This window comes from Schistocerca piceifrons, chromosome 4 (genome assembly GCF_021461385.2).
Source record: "Schistocerca piceifrons isolate TAMUIC-IGC-003096 chromosome 4, iqSchPice1.1, whole genome shotgun sequence".
In the NCBI taxonomy this organism is placed as follows: Eukaryota; Metazoa; Arthropoda; class Insecta; order Orthoptera; family Acrididae; genus Schistocerca; species Schistocerca piceifrons.
In genome coordinates, this window is record NC_060141.1 from 31,605,527 (window position 1) to 31,628,943 (window position 23,417).

The window sequence follows — 23,417 nt, forward strand, 5'->3', positions numbered from 1 at the left end:
TAATGAGCCTGCAGTGGTTCGAAAACTAGTTAATGGTACGATAAACCGTATCAAATTCAGAAAGTGATTGGTCGCATATGACACCTAATAAGCTCAAAACTTAAACCACAATCACAGACCATCGTCCACAATGTGTATAATAGATTTATTGCCCTCTCCAGATCTTCTTCACTTTCAGGTAAAATTATTTGGTTGTCAGAAAACATGTGGTGTTCATCTAATTATTCTTGAGCTGTTTAATCCCCCACACAGATAGTAAAATTGTGGGCTATAAACCTGTATTTATCGTTACGGTTCCAGTCTTCTTTCTACTTGTGTTTCTTATGGACCATGGTACGGGCTTTTAACAACCTGTATTAAGTCTTCGGTGTACCCTCGTCTTTCTAAACTATCCCATAATACATGTTGGCAGACGTGTTCTAAAGATTTCTCATAGTCTATAACATAAATATATGTTTCCATACTGAATTCCCTCCTCTTTCTACGGTTTGTCATTTTACAGTAGTACTGGAACCGCGTGAGCGCTACGGACGTAGGTTCGAATCCTGCTTCGGGCATGGATGTGTGTGATGTCCTTAGGTTAGTTAGGTTTGAGTAGTTCTAAGTTCTAGGGGACTGATGACCTTAGATGTTAAGTCCCATAGTGCTCAGAGCCATTTGAACCATTTTAGTAATTAGTAATGTTGTATCCAATTCACTTCTCTTGCCGACTCACCTTGTAGTGGATGTGATGCAGTGTTGCACACAACAGTTCCATATTCGAATCGAGAAGTTGCTGACGTGGTGTTTACTTACAGAAAGACAAATGGCAATGGGCAGCAGGCAGCAAGGTTGTATCAGGAGACCTATCCCCACTGTCAACAACCACAGCATTCAGTGTTGGCAAGAGTGCTTCGCCGTTTGTCTGAGGCAGGGTCGTTTCAGGAAGCGGGAAATCATGAAGAATCTATCCGAAATGTTTGGACACAAGACTTGTAGGAAAATGTGATTAGCACTGTGGAAGGCGACCACCGTTTCAAAACCAGGCAGATGGCCCACGTGTTCAGGGCTTACTAGCGACAGACTTTTCACATCAGGAACAGTTTTGGCCCTGGTCTCTTCACCAGGAAACCACAATTCCAGGATCTGTTTCACCCATCCTATTCACAGATGAGGCCACTTTTACGCAGATTGGTATCTTCAACTTTCATAACAATCATCTGATAGTATGCAGAACCTCCATGGTATGGTGACAGCAAATCATCAGCATTGCTGCAGCCGGAATGTATGGGGCGGGATAGTTGGCGACCATATTTTGGGACCAGTCTTCCTTCCTCGTCGCCTAACAGGTCAGAACTATTGGATTTTCTTGCGGGCGACTTTGCCTCCCCTATTGGAAGAAATGCCACTAATAATTCGAAGAGTTATGTGGATGCTACATGATGGTGCTCCAGCCTACGTCACCCTTAACATCTGGACACATCTCAGTTGTGTCTTTCCTGATCGATAGATCGGGCAAGGGTGTACAGTTGCATGACCTGCTTGTTCACTGGATCTCAACTCGTGCGATTTCTCGTTATGGGGTCATCTGACGAGTACTGTGTATGCAGAGCCCATTCCTGATGTGGAGATACCGGTGCAGCATATTCATGCTGCCTTTGATACTGTTCGGATGCAGCCTGGCCATTGCAAGCGTGTGAGACTCAATATGTGTTGAGGCACATGGAAACTATTTTCAACATATCATGTAACTTTGGCTGCATAGCACAGTGCGTATTAGACTGCAGTCTGTGTAACAATGTATGACTGAGTAAATGGTCTCTAGCGTGAAAATCAAGCATTTCTAGACATAAGTTCATTCGACCTTTTTTGTTCTGTATCCTCTCATCGCTCAATCGCCAATTTGTGCATGATGGAAAAAAATCATCGTGTACTGACCAGTATGAAGGCACTGCAGAGCTGATAGAGGATGTGTGCTCTTCAGGGGCGGCTCCCATGCTTCGTTGTGGACAGCAGCGAGCCCTCGCTAATGTCTGACACATCAATTTGCTTTACCAACATCAGTGTGGCAACACGTCTCTGTGTGACAACACAGCTTGAAAGTTATAAACTTAAGTGCCAAAGAAAAGAGTGTAGACATGCGTAATCAAATACAAAGATATGTAAACAGTCAAATTATGGCACTGTTGCTGGTAACATTTGTACAAGACAACAAGTGTCTGGTGTTCTTTTTAGATTGCTTACTGCTCCTGCAATGGCAGGTTATCAAGATTTAAGTGAGTTTGAATGAGGTATTATAGTCAGAGAATGGGCGACGTGACACAACATCTCCAAGGTAGTGATGAAGGACTTTCCCATATGACCATTTCACAAGTGTACCATGAATATCAGGAATCCGGTAAAACATGAAATCTCTGGCATCACTACAGCCGGAAAAAGATCCTGCAAGAACGGTACTAACAATGACTGAAGAGAATCGTTCAGCTTGACACAAGTGCAACCCTTCTACAAATTGCTGCAGATTTCAATGCCAGGCCATCAAAAAGTGTCAGCCGGCTGGAGTGGCCGTATGGTTCTAGGTGCTACAGTGTGGAACCGAGCGACCACTGCGGTCGCAGGTTCGAATCCTGCCTCGGGCATGGATGTGTGTGATGTCCTTAGGTTAGTTAGGTTTAATTAGTTCTAAGGGACTGATGACCTCAGAAGTTAAGTCGCATAGTGCTCAGAGCCATTTTATAGCCATCAAAAAGTGTCAGCGTGTGAACCATTCAAAGAAACATCATCGATATGGGCTTTTGGAGCCAAAGGCTCACATGTGTGCTCTTCATGGCTGGACAACACAAAGCTTTATGCCTCACCTGGGTCTGTCAACACCGACATTGGACTGTTGATGACTGGAAACATGTTGCCTGGTTGGACGAGTCTCATTCGAAATTGTGTCGAGCAGATGGACGTGTACAGTAATGGAGACAACCCCACGAATCAAAGGACACTGCATGTAAGCAGGGGACGGTTCAAGCTGCTGGAGGCTCTGTAATGGTGAGGGGCCTGTGCAGTTGGAGTGATATGGGACCCCTGATACGTCTAGATAAGGCTCTGACATGTGACACATACATAAGCATCCTGTCTGATCACCTGCATCCATCATCCAGAATTGCTACAGAGTGTCTCCAGGAACATGCCTCTGAGTTGTAACACTTATGCTGGCTACCAAACGCCCCTGACTTGAACATTATTGAACATACCTAGGATGCCTTGCAGCATGCTGTTCAGAAGAGATCTCCAGCCTCTCATATTGTTACGGATTTATGGACATCCCTGCAGGATTCATGGTGTCAATTCCCTGCAGCACTACTTCAGACATTAGTCGAGTCTTTACCATGTCGTGTTGTGGCAATTCTGCATGCTCATTGGGGCCCTACACATTGGAAGAACCGAAATAAAATGTTCAAACGTACCTACATTCTGTATTTTAATTTAAAAAACCTACCTGTTACCAACTGTTCATCTAAAATTGTGAGACATATGTTTGTCGCTATTACACCGCCATCTATCACAAAGCGAGAAAAGTGGTGCAACTAAAACATTCATATTTCTTTACGCACTACACGAATATGTAATAAAAAAAATGGGGTTTCTATTTAAAAAAAGGAAGTTGATATCTGTTTGACCTATGCCAGCGCGATCTAGCGAGCCAACCATAGCGCCATCTAGTGTCCCCCTTCAAGCTAGACGAGTTTCGTTCTTTGTAGTTTTTTCCTTTGACGCTTATTTCGTGAGATATTTGGCCCGGTCACTATCAATGGACCACCCTGTATATATACACACACACTGAAGAGCTTCTACTGAAATGATTTCTTTGGAGGTTGGGGAAATGGTCATGGAACACGCCCCCTCTCCGCCTCCTTCCCTTGCGGATCTGCGCCTGGCGACTGCTGTGCCTGGTCTTGCTCCTGTACTCACGGCGTGCCTCTGTGACCAGGGCGACGGGGCGGAGCGGGTGCGGCGCGCGGCGCAGCTGCTGGGCGGGCTGCAGGTGCTGCGCCTGCTGAGCGGCGGCCCGCCGGCGGTGGGCGCCGCCCTGCGCGACGGGCCGCGCTACTTCGTGGAGCGGCCGCTAGAGCGGCGCCGCGAGCTGCGGGACGACGTGGTTCTGGCGCCGCCCCCCGGTGCCGTGCTGGTGCTCGGCGGGCTGCCTGCCCAGCGCCGCGGCCAGGCGCTCGCCGCCGGCGCCACCTTCTTCCGCGACGCCATGAAGAGCGGCGGCGACAGCCCGCCGCCCGTCGTCCTGCTGCAGGTAGCCTGCAAAACGGATACAACTCGAATCACAATAGAATACTGTGCTTTTTATTTATTTATTTCATTAACACTACAGAGTAACCCACCGCCTTGAAATGTAAGGTGGGTTGTATGCTTCTGAATCTAATAGCAGAGACTTCTCATGGTTACATATAATTTGTTACTACATAGTTGATGAGAATATAATTTATACAATGCAAGTGTCAAAGAAAAATAAAGAAAAAGAAAATATAACACAGTGAGCATGGTTAAGAATAATTTGTAATATAGAGAGGGAAGTGATATGCTATATTTCGATGAGTAATACAGTCTAAGTAGCATGTTGGTTAGTAATGGCCTATTTCTATCTATTTCAGATGAGAAGGTCTCAGTACAACCTTGAGCTTTTCTCATCTGAAATCGTTTGTGCTAATGTATGTTTACACAGATTATACAGATCAAATGCTGATTAGCACTTCGTAGATGGAATACATGAATTTTAGCTTCACATGAGAAATTCACTTACATTTGTAGCATCTTAGTTGAAATAGTATATAGTTCATTGCTACTTGAATGCATTATTCCTTAAATAACTTAATACATTTCTGATATATAAAATTCATTGATTATAGCTTTGAACAGAACTTCTGTCTGCACACAATAAGACAAGAAATACATTACTGATTGTGTGCAGTATACTTTAAACACTATGCAGATTGCCATTGGGGAGGAGGAGCCCTCGGAATAAAAGTTATTCGAGCCTTCTCCTCCCAAGCGACATTATCTTATTACTACAGTCTAAGTATGTGGTGCCAGTGTTTGTTTGTTTTATGATGGTTGTGTTGTTTGTGACGTGTTGTGACATGTCAGGAAGTGGACCATCCCCCGGCTCGGGTCGACATGTCTCAGTTGTAGTCTTTCGCTTGCATCAGGAAAGAAAGAGTGTTCTCGGTGACCCTTTTCTGATGCATCCCACTCTCTCTGCCATGTTTGAATCTGCCATTGTTTCATTTGTGTTTTGTTCATAATGTTGGTTCCTGTAATTGTGGTGACTTTATCGACCCTGTCTCTCTTAAGCCAATAAAGTGCAGCTCTGTAAGGAATTGTTATGGCTATAGGGCAGGTCCCCATCATAACGCAAAGTGCCTCCAGTGACACGGTGTTAAAGGCTCCGCTTATTCTCAGGAGTACACTAAGTTGACCTCGTCTTACAATGGTCTTGTTAGTCTGTATGTTCAGTCTGTGAGCCCAAGCACTTGCGGCGAAGCATGCAATGGATTCAGATATCGCAATGTGGTAGGTCTGTATCGTCTTAATAGGTAATTTGTACTGAGTTGTGTTTAGTCTTGCTAGTTTGTGCATAATTTTACAGGCTTTGCCAATTGTCAATTTTATATGGTGGTTGAAAGTCTGTTTTTCGTCTAGATGCAGTCTGAGACAACATGTGGCTTGCTTCCTCTGTATGCCTGTATTGTCTAATTTTAGAATTGGATTCCTCTGTAGTGTCCTTCTCAGCAGTAAATATACAGTTTTGTTGGGAACTATTTTTAATTTATTTTCTTTGCACCAACTGTTTTCTGAAGCAGTTGCGTGCCTTTTGTCTCTAGTGCTGCTCTCGAGTTGGCTGACGCCACTATGAGCAGGTCATCTGCGTAAGCCACCACACCTCTTACACCCTGTCGTCACTGTCCAGGGTGTTCAGCAAGGGCTCGATTGCGATGTCCCAGAATATTGGTCCGCAGATCGAGCCCTGTGGAAATCCGTTTATTCTCTTGACAACCTTCCGTCTACCAGCCCTCCACTCCGCCACTCTGCCTCTGCAGTAATCGAGGAGGCTATTGTAGAGGAAGCTGATAGCCTCATTTCCCTTAACCTGGCGAAGAGGGATGGCCACCACAAGTTGTCAAAAGCCCCGGCTATATCGATTATAATGGCGGCCGCGTATTTGTCGCTGATGCTACTTGTAACTGTCAATGCTTGGTTGGCGGCGTCTTGTAATGATCTACCTTCCTTGAAGCCGAACTGAGGGGGCGTTAAGCCGAGGACGCGCCTGTGCGATTGTAAACGGTCACACAGGAGCCTTTCCTCTACCTTGCCGAGAGTGTTTAAGAGACAGATCGGTCGGTACGTTTTGGGGTGTGTTGGCTCTTTGTCTTGTGATTTCTTCGTTATTACTACATTAGCAGTTTTCCAGAAGTTTGGAATTTTACCTGTTAGTAGGGCCTCGTTGAACATGTTAGTAAGAAAAGGTGTGATTTGTGTTACTGTTTGTTTTAATGTTTCTGAAAGGATTTTGTCTGGTGCGGGTGCTTTTCGGTTTTTAAGCCTGCTGATTGCCGTAGCGACTTCTTCTTGCGTGAATGGCATGGTTACACTGTCACTGATGTATGGTTTCCTCATGCTCTCTCTTAGGTCAGCGTGGTGTTGCTCGTCTTGTGTGGGGTCATCATCTGGGAGTAGCCTGTTCAGAAGATATTCTGCTGTGCTTCTCCATCTTCTGGTCATTGTGCCGTCAGCTTGTTTTAGTGTTGACAGAACTGTCGGTGTCTTAACTCGTTCTGTTTCTATCTTGAATGGTTGTCCCCAGATGTCGTTCTGTAGCTGGGTTTTTACAAAATTGGTCCAGTTGTCTTGCCTTGTTGTCTTTAATTGTTTTTGCTATTTCTGTTTAGCGTCACGATAGAGATCAACTCTTATCTGTCTTTGCTTGTTGGTAGTACTTTCTTTTGTCCCGTGAATCCTTCCTTAGTCTTGCCAGTTCTGTCGACCACAGTTGTTTCTGTCCCCACCCAGTTTTTGCATGTGGTATAGCTGCTTCCTGTGCACTTTGTAGGACCTCTGTCAGTACATTCGTTTTGTAATCTATACTGCCTTGAACAGTGTGTAGCGACGACTCCTCAACAACTTTTTGCCAGTCAGCTCTTCCTATGAGTAAATGTTGCTGTTCGTGGTCCATGTTATATGTATTGATATATCTGTCCGTGGTTATGACGACTGCATTGTGGTCACTGTGTGTGGCTCTATGTAATACCCTTCATGTACTGACTAGTGGAGGAGATCTTGCGTTTCCTAAGGAAAGGTCTATGTTGCTTACACCACTGGTGTCTCCGCAGTACGTAGGTGGCTGACCCTCCGTATTCAGTATGAAGAGGTTGCATTCAATTACCACGTCAAGCACTAGTTCCCCTTTGTCGTCAGTTCTATCTGAGTTCCACAAGGGGGACTTTGCGTTGATATCAGTTAGAATGAGCAGCCTTTTTCTTTCTGAGTGTCGTGCAATGTCTTGTATTTTGTCTAGGAAAGGTTCTATATCATACGAGTACTGAGCGTAAATAGAAAACATGAGCCAAACATCCTGTCGGTCTGTTATTTCTGCTGCGGCAATGTGTTCAGAGCAAAACTGGGTGATCTGTGTTACTATGAGGTTTTTATTAACTGCTATTATCGCGGCTTTCACGTTTGGTGTTCCGGATATTGTGATGTAATGTGAGGGGAGCCCGAAATTTTCCTGCCTCGGAGAAAAGATTCCTGAACGCAGGCGATGTCTGCTTTTGCTTCTTCTAAGAGCCTACCCAGTTCCATGTTTACTAGGGTACTGCCCTGGCAATTTAGTTGTATTACCTTCAGAAGGGATATCTATTGAAGGAAAAACAGTTGGGTGTGGTTTCTTTAAAATCCAGAAACACACGTCCAAGTGCTCTCAGGAAGTCCTTGTATACTTTCTCTAGGTTTAGGCCCTCTCCCCATCGCACACATGCCTCCCCTAGAAGCTTACACAGCTCTTTGGGGTTCGTTGGCAGATTTTCAACTCTAAGGATCACCCTGTCAGTTTGTTCTGTAGTTGTAAAGCAGATTTTATCCCCGTTTTCATGCTTAGTTCGTGTTACATAGCGAAGAGCTATTTGAAATGTATCCTTCTTTTCTAGTCTGCTAAGCTGTAGGTTAACTTTTAAGCTTTCGTAGTTTACATAATTAACGGTATTCAACTTGGGGTCTTTGGTTGTATCTGGTTGGTGTTCTTGACTGTTTGTTTGTTGCTCCGATTTCGAGTAATGTTGTAGTGTAGCACGTCTTTCCTGCTTTATGGTTTCTGGTAGTATGGAGTTCGATGTGTTTTCGCTGAGCATTTCCCCTGATAGTGACTTGTTTTTTATCTCTACCGAGGACTTGTTCATAAAATGTGACTGTTGCATGTCCGTTTCTGGGGTGTTTGTGTCTGGTGTTGCACCGGTGCAAGATGTGTCTTTCTGTTCACCTACATTACTGTTTTCTTTTTCGTAGTGACTGTGTGCGCTACCCCCGTAGACAAAACGCAGTGGTGTAATATAGGGTCTACATTTGGTTGCATCATAATCTACCTGTTGCACGGGTAGTGTGCAATTGTCTTTGTGTTTGCCTGTGCTGTACATTATAAGTGCTACGTCTCGCACTTAGCATGCAACAAACTATAAATAGGTAGGAAGTGTACAGTGCGTGCAAAATGCCGTGGCCGCTAGATGGGTAGTCCCCAGGGAACCGTGGGGAGAGTGGCGGTGGTGGGGGGTCGCCCAGAGTGCTGTAGAGGAAATGCCGAGAGCTGGAGGGGAAGTGCCGTTCTAAATTGAAGCCTATGCTCACATTTCCTGTAAATACTAAGTGGGGTCCCACCACGCCCACACTTGCACCGTGACCATTCAGAAAGATCTACCGTCAGCTATGCTTTCGTTAGTATCTAAAACAATTCCGCAGAAAAGGCAGCGACTGATTTTCGCCTGGCTTGTTAGCAATTTGTAACTTTCAGAAAAGCGCCATGAGTGGCGAATTTTGAGTGAAACCTATACATTTCTCTGGTTGCCAAATCAAAATTTGCTTCTTTTGCCAAAACACAGCGGAGTTTCCACATTTTCTCACCTCACCAACATCTCGTGCGGACACAATTGCTAGAGAATTCTGAAACAGAGGTTTATTAAGTTTACTGGGTGAGGAACTGAGGAAAACGAAAGTCAGTAGCTTATGAAAAAGCACATGCTTGGCTCGGTACAAAAACGTGCAATATCTTCACATATGTTGTTCCAAAACCCAAAACATCCTCGTTTCACCAGCTATTGATGGCCCTTAAAAATTACATTCTTTTACCGCAAAAGTCTGTAGTTATTGGAATAACGCAGTAAATAATGAAGTTTTAAAAAATAACGATATGGTAAAATACTCTCCTCCTTGCGTGCTATCATTTGCCAAAATCTCATTTAGATATCTGACACCATTTATGAAATATGAGGAATGTGGATATTTCACTCTGACTTTGTCGCTGGCGAGGCGCGATCGAGAATGAGTGTGCTACAGCGACCAGTTTTCTCAAGATTGGTGACAGATTGCTACCTCTACCCATGTCTAAATAAAAAATCCATGTCACCTAAACTTCAAACGCGACAACATATTATGTTATATGCACCAAACGCAAAATCGTAGCGACTTCTGTTTCTCAATGCACAATTTTCCGACTCTCGAGCAGTGTCTTACTTTCACATGGATATCACAACAACTGTGACCATTAACAAAGTAATGGGCACAGCATCATGACTCTGAGATATAAAGCTATAAGTAAAGCAAAAATGAAAATTCTCTACCGAATAGTTCCTGCAAAATCGTCTGAGAAAGATTTCAGGGTCCGCGCTTCGATTCTGTCATCGTTGGCCAGTCAAAAGGTGAAAGCCGCGCGGGATTAGCCGAGTGGTATGGGGCGCTGCAGTCATGGACTGTGCGGCTGATCCCGCGCGGAGGTTCGAGTCCTCTCTCGGGCACGGGTGTGTGTGTTTGTCCTGAGGATAGTTTAGGTCAAGTAGTGTGTAAGCTTAGGGACTGATGACCTTAGCAGTTAAGTCCCATAAGATTTCACACACAAAAGGTGAAAAACAAACGAATGAACTCATCCAGCGCTTTGAACGAGAACTGGCCAGTGTGCATCCCCCACCGTATCCTGCTCGAGCTGTAGTATACGGTTAGGTATGTAAATGATTACCACAAACTGTGGTGACTTTATACCACTTTTGAAGATTTTCTTCAAAATACTTCTGTTGTCTCCGAATTCTTGGACACTAAGGTGGGTAGTAACACTCCACTTAATTAGGCCACTCTGAATAAGTAATACTTTATTTATTACAAGAAAACATATCTTTGCGCGCCAGGCTCGGCAGTAGCTATGAAACTGCAGGCGTGGACTTGCAGTTCAGAACACAGTATATGAGCCACGATTACTGAGTGCCAAATTGCTTAGAGTTCAGAATGACCACACTGTGGCTTCACTACAGTCACTAGGAAACAAAAGTTGGTAGACACTTGTTGACACAGTTCTGGCAGCGTTTGCACGTGGGCACAGTTCACTGGAGACGGAAGTCTCTTCTCGACGGGCTATGTCATGAAGAGTAGGCAGCGCGACGAAGTCACTGCGACAGGAGCTTCCTGGAAGTCTGCAGGATCCGACCACGGACAGAATTGCCCTGCTGGCCCCTGGCGGCGCCGTTTCAGCGCAGAGGCGCGGCGGTGGCACCTCAGAACTACGGGGGACACAGCTTCATCGTAGCCTCCCAATGGCACCTCGTGGTACCACTTTGCTGTGCAGTATCTCTGCATTGGTCGATACTTCTTGCGCCACTCTAGGTACTTGACGTCACCAATACTTTTTTTCTAGAGAAATGTTAAAGGTAAATTATCAGTGTGTATATAAGTTGAACACATGCACTCCGTCTTCAGGCCACGAGTGGCCTACCGGGACCATCCGACCGCCGTGTCATCCTCAGGGAGGATGCGGATAGGAGGGGCGTTGGGTCAGCACACCGCTCTCCCGGTCGTTGTGATGGTATTCTTGTCCGAAGCCGCTACTATTCGGTCGAGTAGCTCCTCAATTGGCATCACGAGGCTGAGTGCACCCCGAAAAATGGCAACAGCGCATGACGGCCCCGATGGTCACCCATCCAAGTGCCGACCACGCCCGACAGCGCTTAACTTCGGTGATCTCACGGGAACTGGTGTATCCACTGCGGCAAGGCCGTTGCCATAAGTTGAACACATGCCTCATCCAATAAGCTTAGTGCTTATTTCTCAGAGCACACCTTTCTATCACAAATATTGTTAGAACCTTGGCACAAAGTCGCCCCATAAGGGGACTGGAGTGACTTCGTGCCATTGTCTTGTGATTGAATTCTTCAATCCTAAACAGTGACTGACATAATGCCTACCACATACAATGAAACTTTGTGACAATAAAAAGTAAAAGCTCCAAATAATTATATTTTAATGAGTATTTAACGTATTATTAAAAAATTTTCAGGACTTTACAAACGTACTGGTCCCACATTTTTAAACTCAGGAATACAAAAGAAGGATGACACTCTGTGCCCACGTCAATCAAGACACGCTTTTACAGTGGCTAGCAAATCCAGCAATGAAAATGCGAAACCATAATCACTTATTTAAACAGCATGTGCAGCAAATATATCCTCCTCTTCTTTGCTAAATGTAGTTTGTGCACTCACTGGTACATGTTGTGTCCTATGCACTATCTTCATGAGGGTACTCCAGTGAATACCATATTTCTTAACTGCTGCACGAATTGAGATTTCCTCTCACGAATTTTTTCAAGTGCATTCTCCCCCCAAATCGTCAGTCTAGTTGGTGTAAGGACGACAATCTGCGGCTTTAAAATTAGTATTACAAATACTGGCACAGTATGTTATTGAAAAGTCACCCAGACCCTTAACGAAGTCGTGGCATGAAGTCATCCCCGCATTCTTCAGCTTTTAAGCGTCAGTGAGACAACTTTCATGCGGTAGCATCAGATTAATAAATAATGCAGCAAAACCTTATACTAACCAGAGTTTCCTAATACTATTCCTTCCATGACACACAACGGAAAGTTTCCTACAAACAGGGGAAACAGATTGCTGCAGATAGTTTCGTGGGACAGTCGCAAGTAGGACTTAAACAAGGAAACACCTGTGAATGGCAGCACTATCCATTAAAATTTCAGGCACTTGAGGTCTCCTGGTCGAGACATTCCAAACCGCCAGGACGCATTCCTTGTGCAGGTGGCACAAAGTCAACAGGGCTGCACAAACACACCCTGGTTCAAGGTACTATTTCAGTGTAACTGCATGAAGCACCAGGGACTAACGCCGTTTACATTCCGCATATAAGGCAAGCTTACGCCGTGGGTGTGTCTTTGTTAAATAGCATTTGGATCTTCGTTGTGAGACTAGCGCATTATGCCTTGAGCAAGAAGAACAAACGTCTACAGGCATCGGCACATGTCGGAATTCGACAGTGTCTGGATTGTACCCTGCCAAGACTGCAATATAAGTTTTTACAGTATTGCATTTCGCATCGGTCGGGATCCCGCAACTGTCGTGTCGACACAGAATCAATGGCTTCAGGAGTTTGTACTCAGCGCCATACAGGACGACTAGCGCCTGAGAGGACGAAAAAATTGTTCCCTCTTGCAAGAGGATCGCACAGCCACGCGACATACCTGCCTGTCGGCATCAAGATGGGTATCTACATGGACACTGTGAGAGAACATCTGGAGCAGTGAGAACTGTGGGGGTGGCAACTATTGCTGCCGCATCCCTCATTACGGGAGTAGCTGGAAGTGCAGCGACAGTGGTGTTCTTAACAACAGTGCCGAGCACACGAGTGGCATCTCCTACTCTTTTCGTACGAATCCCGTTTGGCGTACAGTATAGCAATGGATGTGGACGTGTGTGGAGGCTCTGAAGAGAAGTAACGTTTCCAGATTGCTTTCTTCACTGTCGTATGGGCCCAGCACCAAGTGCGGTGGTACTGTGTGCTGTTGGGTACACGATACAATCACCTCTGGCTCGTATAGCCGGTACTTTGCACAGCATCCATTACATTTTTGATGTTTTAAGTCTGGCGGCTCTGCCCTGTCTTTGAGTGTTAGTCACATTACCTTTCAAGAAGATAACGCAAGACTGGATCTTGCCAATACTGTTCTGACGTATCTAGATACAGAACATGTTTGAGTGTTGTCCTCGCCAATACATTCTCAAGACCTGTCATCCACTGGAAACATTGTCTTGTGGGTTTCCAAGATACTCCCATGTCACCACATGCCAAACACCGTGGTTGATGAACTCTGGCAATGAGTTGAAGCACTTGTCGTCCCATGGAATATAACAACACAGAGATTCTGACATGCACTTCCAGCTGCTGGGCTAGTTGAAACTGAATCACTGCGTGAGCTTATAAATAGAGATGAAGGTTTTTTCTTTAATTCTGTGCGCAGTCCTGCTCTCTCCCTTGTTAAATAATAGAGGGACAGAGTTACTGTTACCTCCGCTGTTTATTAATACACACTTTGGTGTCGGACACCTTTGATTGTGTGGTGGCACTAGTGTTTACAGTGTGTGCGTTTGTTGTCTTTCCGAAATTGCTCTCCAGACGGAGGTTTTAAATTCCCTTGCTTTCTTCACTGTCGTATGGGCCCAGCACCAAGTGCGGTGGTACTGTGTGCTGTTGGGTACTCAATACAATCACCTCTAACAACCCAAATTCTCTTCCGCTCCACTGAGCCAGAAATCGGACAGTTGTGGCTGATTAACAAAGCTTTCGCCAGTTTGAGCTTTGCCTTTCGCCTCTGGAAATGTTGGTGTCTTTCGACGATGTCTCGCAGCTGCATTCCAATAAGATATCCGAACATCGTATACTCTGGGAGAAACACAGGCCTCACAGTGTGCACAGTGTGGTTCCCCTGCCCCTACTGACGTGGTTTTATACAACCCGCAGTTCCATGTCTCTCGTTTAGAAACGAAATGCGCAAACTATTAGCCCTAGAAAAACAATTAACAGGACGTTTTTGTAGTGAATTTAATGTACATAAAATTTGTGCTGGGGTACATTCTCGATAGAGATCATACTGTAGTTTCCGAGTTATTCAAGAAAAATGTACAAAAGTAACCACCAGACGCTCCCCCAACCCCACAATCATCTCTCACCAGTCAGAACTTCACTCCGTCCTATCATTGTACAAGACTGTCTGATCATACGAACTATTCCAGATATTGGACCTTCTTGTCCCTACTGAATGGGCTACTATGCCACCAGTACAGTCGGCTACCTCATTGACATTATCAATTTTAACGTATCTGAATTTCATAAACGTTACGCTAAAACTAATTACCCTGACAGTTCAATCCAAACTTAACCCTTAAAGCACGGTAGTTTTTGTGTCAGAAGGCCTCACGAACACAATGATGTAATTTTATATTTTATGCTCTTGAAATTCACAAAATTGTTAGGTAAAATTTACACAAAAATCGATTTTACAATTTGTAACTGCTCTACTGAGCTGGTGGCATAATAAGGCCAGTTGGAAACTAGCCACGAGTTTCCTGTCGCCCGACCCTTAACTTATATACAACTTATGGGGTAGAATCGTGATACTATGCAAACCACACCCAAGTGGGTTTATATTGAAGAGTGTAATGCAATATTATAAGGCCCTGGTATAAGTCCTACATGGGGTGACTAGCCTCTCATATAATTTATTCATTACGTTAATTGATCAAAATTTCCCTCCAAAAATGATGATGAGAAAGAATTCTGGTGAGGGTGACTGTTCAAAGTTAAACGCTGTCCAAAAAAATTACAATCACATTTATTTTCTTCAACCGAAACACAAAATTGATTATGAATTTATACAAGGAACAATCATGTATACGAACATAAAACAAACTTGTAAATAGCCCTCACCTGATAGTGGTGTTGGCAAGAACCAAATACAAACGGCACTGAATGAGATTTAGCGTGCTTCTCTGCTACGAAAAGGGGGAGTAAAGAGAACAGTTGAGATGTATAATATCGATAAACATGTGGGCAATCAGATGCGGTATCTGAGGAGTCAAAGTGTTTTACGGACGCAACCGTTGAGAAACTTCAGTTCGAATTTTGGGTGGCTCAAAAATCAACTGAAACCTTGCAGGCAGGAGCTGCGTGTATTACCGACAGACGGTATGGCGTGCTGATGACGGCTGCCACTCGTGGTCGGCTGCACTGCATGGCTGGAAAGAGATCGAAGAGCGAAAAATGATCCTAATTGTTTGTCCTGGTGGCCGGACAAGTGAAACTCAGAATGAAATTACTCTTCGTGAAGGGCGGCAAACTGCGCGACCGACCCCTGCAATGGTCAAGAGCTAATAACAACTCAAATTCTCTTACGCTCCACTGAGCCAGAAATCGGACAGTCGTGGCTGATTAACAAAGCTTTTGGCAGTTTGGACTTATAACAATTTCGTCAAGGCTCCCACTAGAATACTCCATCAACTTAGGCTCCAGTACCATTGCTTCCTGTCAATTCCCGACAATGACTGCAAACGTGTGCTGACGTAACAGATGAGCAGTCAATCACAGTCTCCTCCACCAGGGCATTGCCCGGGAAGTTTTCCAGTGACAGGTGCGAACAGAAAATGATAATTGGAGTGTTATGTATGGTGGCGTTCTGTTGGCTATCCTGTGGAGCTTGGAGACCATTTCTCCGGAACGTCCTAAACAATAGCACAGCTGTGGTGCCGAGCTGTCGCGTTCCTGCCCAAAAAATGAAGCTTTGGCAGGGAAACTGCCTCCTGTCAAAATAGTGGGCGTAAGACTGGATATCAAAATACACTCCTGGAAATTGAAATAAGAACACCGTGAACTCATTGTCCCAGGAAGGGGAAACTTTATTGACACATTCCTGGGGTCAGATACATCACATGATCACACTGACAGAACCACAGGCACATAGACACAGGCAACAGAGCATGCACAATGTCGGCACTAGTACAGTGTATATCCACCTTTCGCAGCAATGCGGGCTGCTATTCTCCCATGGAGACGATCGTAGAGATGCTGGATGTAGTCCTGTGGAACGGCTTGCCATGCCATTTCCACCTGGCGCCTCAGTTGGACCAGCGTTCGTGCTAGACGGGCAGACCGCGTGAGACGACGCTTCATCCAGTCCCAAACATGCTCAATGGGGGACAGATCCGGAGATCTTGCTGGCCAGGGTAGTTGACTTACACCTTCTAGAGCACGTTGGGTGGCACGGGATACATGCGGACGTGCATTGTTCTGTTGGAACAGCAAGTTCCCTTGCCGGTCTAGGAATGGTAGAACGATGGGTTCGATGACGGTTTGGATGTACCGTGCACTATTCAGTGTCCCCTCGACGATCACCAGTAGTGTACGGCCAGTGTAGGAGATCGCTCCCCACACCATGATGCCGGGTGTTGGCCCTGTGTGCCTCGGTCGTATGCAGTCCTGATTGTGGCGCTCACCTTCACGGCGCCAAACACGTATACGACCATCATTGGCACCAAGGCAGAAGCGACTCTCATCGCTGAAGACGACATGTCTCCATTCGTCCCTCAATTCACACCTGTCGCGACACCACTGGAGGCGGGCTGCACGATGTTGGGACGTGAGCGGAAGACGGCCTAACGGTGTGCGGGACAGTAGCCCAGCTTCATGGAGACGGTTGCGAATGGTCCTCGCCGATACCCCAGGAGCAACAGTGTCCCTAATTTGCTGGGAAGTGGCGGTGCGGTCCCCTACGGCACTGCGTAGGATCCTACGGTCTTGGCGTGCATCCGTGCGTCGCTGCGGTCCGGTCCCAGGTCGACGGGCACGTGCACCTTCCGCCGACCACTGGCGACAACATCGATGTACTGTGGAGACCTCACGCCCCACGTGTTGAGCAATTCGGCGGTACGTCCACCCCGCCTCCCGCATGCCCACTATACGCCCTCGCTCAAAGTCCGTCAACTGCACATACGGTTCACGTCCACGCTGTCGCGGCATGCTACCAGTGTTAAAGACTGCGATGGAGCTCCGTATGCCACGGCAAACTGGCTGACACTGACGGCGGCGGTGCACAAAGGCTGCGCAGCTAGCGCCATTCGACGGCCAACACCGCGGTTCCTGGTGTGTCCGCTGTGCCGTGCGTGTGATCATTGCTTGTACAGCCCTGTCGCAGTGTCCGGAGCAAGTATGGTGGGTCTGACACACTGGTGTCAATGTGTTCTTTTTTCCATTTCCAGGAGTGTAGAAAGCCGCCAGCCATGGGACGGGCCTCTGTCTGCAATTCGCAGTGATCGGATGTGCGCCACACTTTCTGACCGTTTGTTGATATTGTGAGCGGCTGGCCTTCCCTCAGGACAGACGTATCTGTCTGTCTCCAGCGTCAAATGAAAACAATTCTGATATGCATCCACCTTACTGCCGGTTATGTTCATAACTGTATGTAGCGTCTGATACCTACTTTCCAAGACAGTGTAATAAAAGTGAAACCAAGCTTTGTCCAAACAGGCCTCATAAGGCCCAATGGTTCCGACCCACCGCCGTGTCGTCCTCAGCAGATAGGTGTCACAGGATGCCGATGTGGAGGGGCATGTGGTCAGCACACTGCTCTCCCAGACATTTCCAGTTTTCGTGACCAGAGCCGCTGCTTCTCACTCAGTCAAGTAGCTCCTCAATTTGCCTCACATGGGCTCAGGGCGGCCCGCTAGCCAACAGCGCTCGGCAGACTGGATGGCCACCCATCCAAGTGCTGACTAAGCCCAACAGCGCTTAACTTCTGTGATCTGACGGGAACCAGTGTTAGCACTGTGGAAAGGTCGTTGGCCTGCCAGTGTAATTGGCTTACAAAATGACATTAATGCTGGTATGTAAATGCAGATTTTGGATAGGTGGCTATCATAGCTGTTAATAAGTGTATGGAAAGCCCACAGGACCTGCTGTTTCAACACCCACTGACGATCATGGAAGATTACATGTGAAAAATAATTCGTGTGGTTGCAAATATTTGTACAGTAGTAGGCAGGGGTGCCAAGCACAAAACACTAGAAATGCTGGCCAGTGGGTACTGAGTGTGGAAATAGTGTTGTGTTTGAAGGTCACTTTTGTACGTTTTTCTCGAATAACTCGAAAACTAGGCCTCTATCGAAAACTTATTCCTGTGCGAGATTTAAGTAGACTAAATTTCCTACAAAAAGGTTGGTGTTCATTTTTTCATAGAACTAATAGTTTGCCTGTAGTGAGTGAGAGAATATTAAATTCTCCTGCGTAGTTTTTTAAGGGCAGACATTAGACTGCGGGTTGCAAAAAACGACATCGGTAGGGGGAGCTGAAACACGCTGTATGCCTGGAGGCAGTGTGACTCGTGTGGCACAAATTACCCACACTACATTCAACCAGTATTTGACAATAAGACCGCAGGCGATATACAGCCATCTTTACATATCATTTCAAAACTTTGCAAAATGTTTTCTTGCTGACACCGCCAAAAAATTACGGGGGGGAAAAGGACTTGTGGCTTACTAAATTTTCGCTGTTCATACAGTAAAACTTCAGCATCAGGCACGTCTCAGTTATTGCTCTTTACTGTTGACTCTCTTCTCAACACATTTTGCATTCAGTACCCACAGGCAACACTGAATGTATCAACAAAATAATGTTAGTTTGCGATACACTGTCTGGGAGATGCGATGTTGCAAACCTTCAGACATGGGAAAGGAATTTTTTCTTAAAATGGAGCGGAAATTACCCACACTACACTCATCCATTGTTTGATAAAAAGAGCACTTAGGGACTTCCAATAAACTGTAAACATGAACGAACTTCAACCATAAAAGTTAAACTCGCTTAAGGTCGTGTGTTTAACACATTAACTGATTCGACTCTTCAAGCTGTCTTAAGAATGGGAGTTCGTTTCTGTAAAGAATCGGGGGCAGTTTATCGAAGTACAGTCGTGGACAAAACGAGCGAGGCCCCTCGCCTTTTCGTTATGCTGATCCGCACAGCTTTAAAGTCTGCTTCACAGCATAACAGGCAAGGTGACGAAGTGCTACCAACATACTATGCACAGGCGTGAAATTGACAGACTATCCGAAGTTTGTCAGACTGTTTGCAATCATGTGTAAGACTATATTAATGCTGATTAGTCTGTTAAACACAACACGCAAGTATAACATATAAATGAAAGAATAAGCGTTAATTAGTATGAACTGTGGTAATAAAAATGAATTTCAGCTTATCGAGCTAACATAACTGTTTTAGTAAGACAAAGTACCCTAGATCATTACGAATTAGCAAAATATTATGCGCATTCGACAACGAAACGGTCTGTGTCAACGTTCAGACGAGTAGCTACGCTTTCGATCCAAATCACGTTTACAGAAATGCAAATAAAACCCATTTGCCTCTACACATGGTAATTCAGATCCCAGTATTGATGCTACAGGGCTTTAGAAGTACGAGCATTCCCATTGCTAGCTAGCTTAAGAAACACTTCGGCTAATGAACGTTTTCTGGCTGTGGCGAGTCTAGTGGAGAATTCGAAACATTGTAGAATACGTTTGGCAGCTATTTCCTGAGGTGGTGCAGAATTATTCTACTAAATTTACTCGCTAATAACAGTTTATGTTATTTCGATAGACATTCCGAATGATTGTCATATAAGCGGTGACGTAAAGGCAGAAAATTCTTGTTTTTGAGTTCAGAAAGCTCTATGCAACAGACACTGCAGATCATTTTGCCATTTTCATTGCGAAATTGCCGGATTATTCATGTCTGAGATAATAATAGGGGGCTCTTTGCCTGGGTTGTCTGCTAGCGTAGTGAAAGATGGTTGCTACTGCAGGGGAGGTCTGGTTTGTTTTCGGTTCTAGTCTCGATGTAGGCAGATAGATTATCAGTAAAACAATTTTAAGAAATTCTCACTCCCCCAATTCGTTTAATTGCTACCTTTATTCCGTACCGGCGCCCTGAGGATGTAAATATGAAACTCTTGTAGAATTGTTACTGCCTACTTTTTCCGCTTCTGTCAATAATTGAACTGACTTACGTGTGACACTGCATGATTTTTAACAGAATTTCATTATGAATCTCGACGCATTGCTAAATTGGCACACTTTTATGGTAGGTCAGCAACGGTAATCCTGTATGACTGGTCTGAATGTTGACACAGAGCGTTTCGTGGCCGAAAGTGCACAGTACTTTGCTAATTCGTAACGAACTGCGGTACTTTGTCTTACTAAAACAGTTCCGTTATCTCGATAATCTGAAATTCATTTTTATTAGTACATTTCATACTAATTAGCGTTTCCTCTTTCATTTATACACTCCTGGACATTGAAATAAGAACACCGTGAATTCATTGTCCCAGGAAGGGGAAACTTTATTGACACATTCCTGGGGTCAGATACATCACATGATCACACTGACAGAACCACAGGCACATAGACACAGGCAACAGAGCATGCACAATGTCGGCACTAGTACAGTGTATATCCACCTTTCGCAGCAATGCAGGCTGCTATTCTCCCATGGAGACGATCGTAGAGATGCTGGATGTAGTCCTGTGGAACGGCTTGCCATGCCATTTCCACCTGGCGCCTCAGTTGGACCAGCGTTCGTGCTGGACGTGCAGACCGCGTGAGACGACGCTTCATCCAGTCCCAAACATGCTCAATGGGGGACAGATCCGGACATCTTGCTGGCCAGGGTAGTTGACTTACACCTTCTAGAGCACGTTGGGTGGCACGGGATACATGCGGACGTGCATTGTCCTGTTGGAACAGCAAGTTCCCTTGACGGTCTAGGAATGGTAGAACGATGGGTTCGATGACGGTTTGGATGTCCCGTGCACTATTCAGTGTCCCCTCGACGATCACCAGTGGTGTATGGCCAGTGTAGGAGATCGCTCCCCACACCATGATGCCGGGTGTTGGCCCTGTGTGCCTCGGTCGTATGCAGTCCTGATTGTGGCGCTCACCTGCACGGCGCCAAACACGCATACGACCATCTTTGGCACCAAGGCAGAAGCGACTCTCATCGCTGAAGACGACACGTCTCCATTCGTCCCTCCATTCACGCCTGTCGCGACACCACTGGAGGCGGGCTGCACGATGTTGGGGCGTGAGCGGAAGACGGCCTAACGGTGTGCAGGACCGTAGCCCAGCTTCATGGAGACGGTTGCGAATGGTCCTCGCCGATACCCCAGGAGCAACAGTGTCCCTAATTTGCTGGGAAGTGGCGGTGCGGTCCCCTACGGCACTGCGTAGGATCCTACGGTCTTGGCGTGCATCCGTGCGTCGCTGCGGTCCGGTCCCAGGTCGACGGGCACGTGCACCTTCCGCCGACCACTGGCGACAACATCGATGTACTGTGGAGACCTCACGCCCCACGTGTTGAGCAATTCGGCGGTACGTCCACCCGGCCTCCCGCATGCCCACTATACGCCCTCGTTCAAAGTCCGTCAACTGCACATACGGTTCACGTCCACACTGTCGCGGCATGCTACCAGTGTTAAAGACTGCGATGGAGCTCCGTATGCCACGGCAAACTGGCTGACACTGACGGCGGCGGTGCACAAATGCTGCGCAGCTAGCGCCATTCGACGGCCAACACCGCAGTTCCTGGTGTGTCCGCTGTGCCGTGCGTGTGATCATTGCTTGTACAGCCCTCTCGCAGTGTCCGGAGCAAGTATGGTGGGTCTGACACACCGGTGTCAATGTGTTCTTTTTTCCATTTCCAGGAGTGTATATTGTATTTACGTGTTGTGATTAACACACTAAGCAGCATTAATATAGTCTTACACATGATTGAAAACAGTCTGACAATATTCGGATAGCTTTCCAATTTCACACGTGTGCATAGAATGTTGGGAGCACTTCATCGCCTTGCCTGTTATACTGTGTAGCAGACTTTAAGGCTGCGCAGATCAGCATAACGAAAAGGCGAGGGGCCTCGCTCGTTTTGTCCGCGACTGTACAATCAGAAACCACACATCACCAAACCAGTAAGCGCCGCCGTCATTTTGTGTCCCACAGGGGAGGGAATGGCCGGACGCGCAGTTCGATCAGCTGTGCGAGAAGTGGGGCACGGCGGGCCGGTCGCTGCACTGGCTGTCCTGGCAGGACGGCGGCACGTGGCGGTGGGAGCGCAGCGTGGGCGACACGTGGGCGTTGCGCGGACACCTGGCGGGCGGCGGCTGGAGCGCAGAGTGGGCGCGGGACGCGCTGGAGGCGGCGCCGGGGGAGCGCGCCGTCGTGCTGGAGGGGCCGCCCGGCATCGGCAAGAGCACGCTGCTGGCGCACCTCGCCGCCGCCGCCAAGCGCCGCCTGCCGCACGCGCTCGTGGTGGTCGTCGAGCTGGGCAGGTAGGCAACCCCACCTACCGTAGATCGCCGCAGCCTACCGCAGCTCGCAGCAGCCTACCGTAGCCCGCCGCTCCCTACCGTAGCCCGCCGCTCCCTACTGTAGCCTACGAGCAGGTGCCAGGAGGCCAGGCAAACTCACTGGTCTGCGACAGGCATTTTCATTTTGTTTCGTCCATACATCTCGTTTAATGAACAAAGTAAGAGCATGTGGACTATCAGACCAATTGTGTGATTGGACTGAAGAGTTCCTAGATAACAGAACGCAGCTTGTCATTCTCAATGGAGAGAAGACTTCCGAAGTAAGAGTGATTTCGGGAGTGCCGCAGGGGAGTGTCGTAGGACCGTTGCTATTCACAATATACATAAATGACATGGTGGATGACATCGGAAGTTCATTAGGCTTTTTGAGGATGATGTTGTGGTATATCGAGAGGTTGTAACAATGGAAAATTGTACTGAAATGCAGGAGGATCTGCAACGAATTGACGCATGGTGCAGGAAATGGCAATTGAATCTCAATGTAGACAAGTGTAATGTGCTGTGAATACATAGAAAGAAAGATCCTTTATCATTTAGCTACAATATAGCAGGTCAGCAACTGGAAGCAGTTAATTCCATAAATTATCTGGGAGTAGGCATTAGGAGTGATTTAAAATGGAATGATCATATAAAGTTGATCGTCGGTAAAGCAGATGCCAGACTGAGATTCATTGTAAGAATCCTAAGGAAATGCAGTGCAAAAACAAAGGAAGTAGGTTACAGTAAGCTTGTTCGCCCTCAGCTTGAATACTGCTCAGCAGTGTGGGATCCGTACCAGATAGGGTTGATAGAAGAGATAGAGAAGATCCAACGGAGAGCAGCGCACTTCGTTGCAGGCTCATTTAGTAATTGAGAAAGCGTTACGGAGATGATAGATAAACTCCAGTGGAAGACTCTACAGGAGAGACGCTCAGTAGCTGAGTATGGGCTT

At 46.4% G+C, this 23,417-nt stretch overlaps 1 protein-coding gene and 1 pseudogene across 1 annotated transcript in view; one reads left to right on the forward strand and one right to left on the reverse strand.

Annotated features, from left to right (window-relative positions):
• Positions 1 to 23,417, forward strand: part of LOC124795569 — a 286,431-nt gene that overhangs the window by 179,330 nt on the left and 83,684 nt on the right. The window contains exons 9-11 of the mRNA XM_047259641.1: positions 3,962 to 4,153; positions 4,196 to 4,276; positions 22,119 to 22,447. Of these exons, the coding sequence (XP_047115597.1) occupies positions 3,962 to 4,153; positions 4,196 to 4,276; positions 22,119 to 22,447 (602 nt within the window). The remainder of the gene's footprint in view (positions 1 to 3,961; positions 4,154 to 4,195; positions 4,277 to 22,118; positions 22,448 to 23,417) is intronic.
• LOC124796866 lies at positions 11,172 to 11,289 on the reverse strand (annotated as a pseudogene).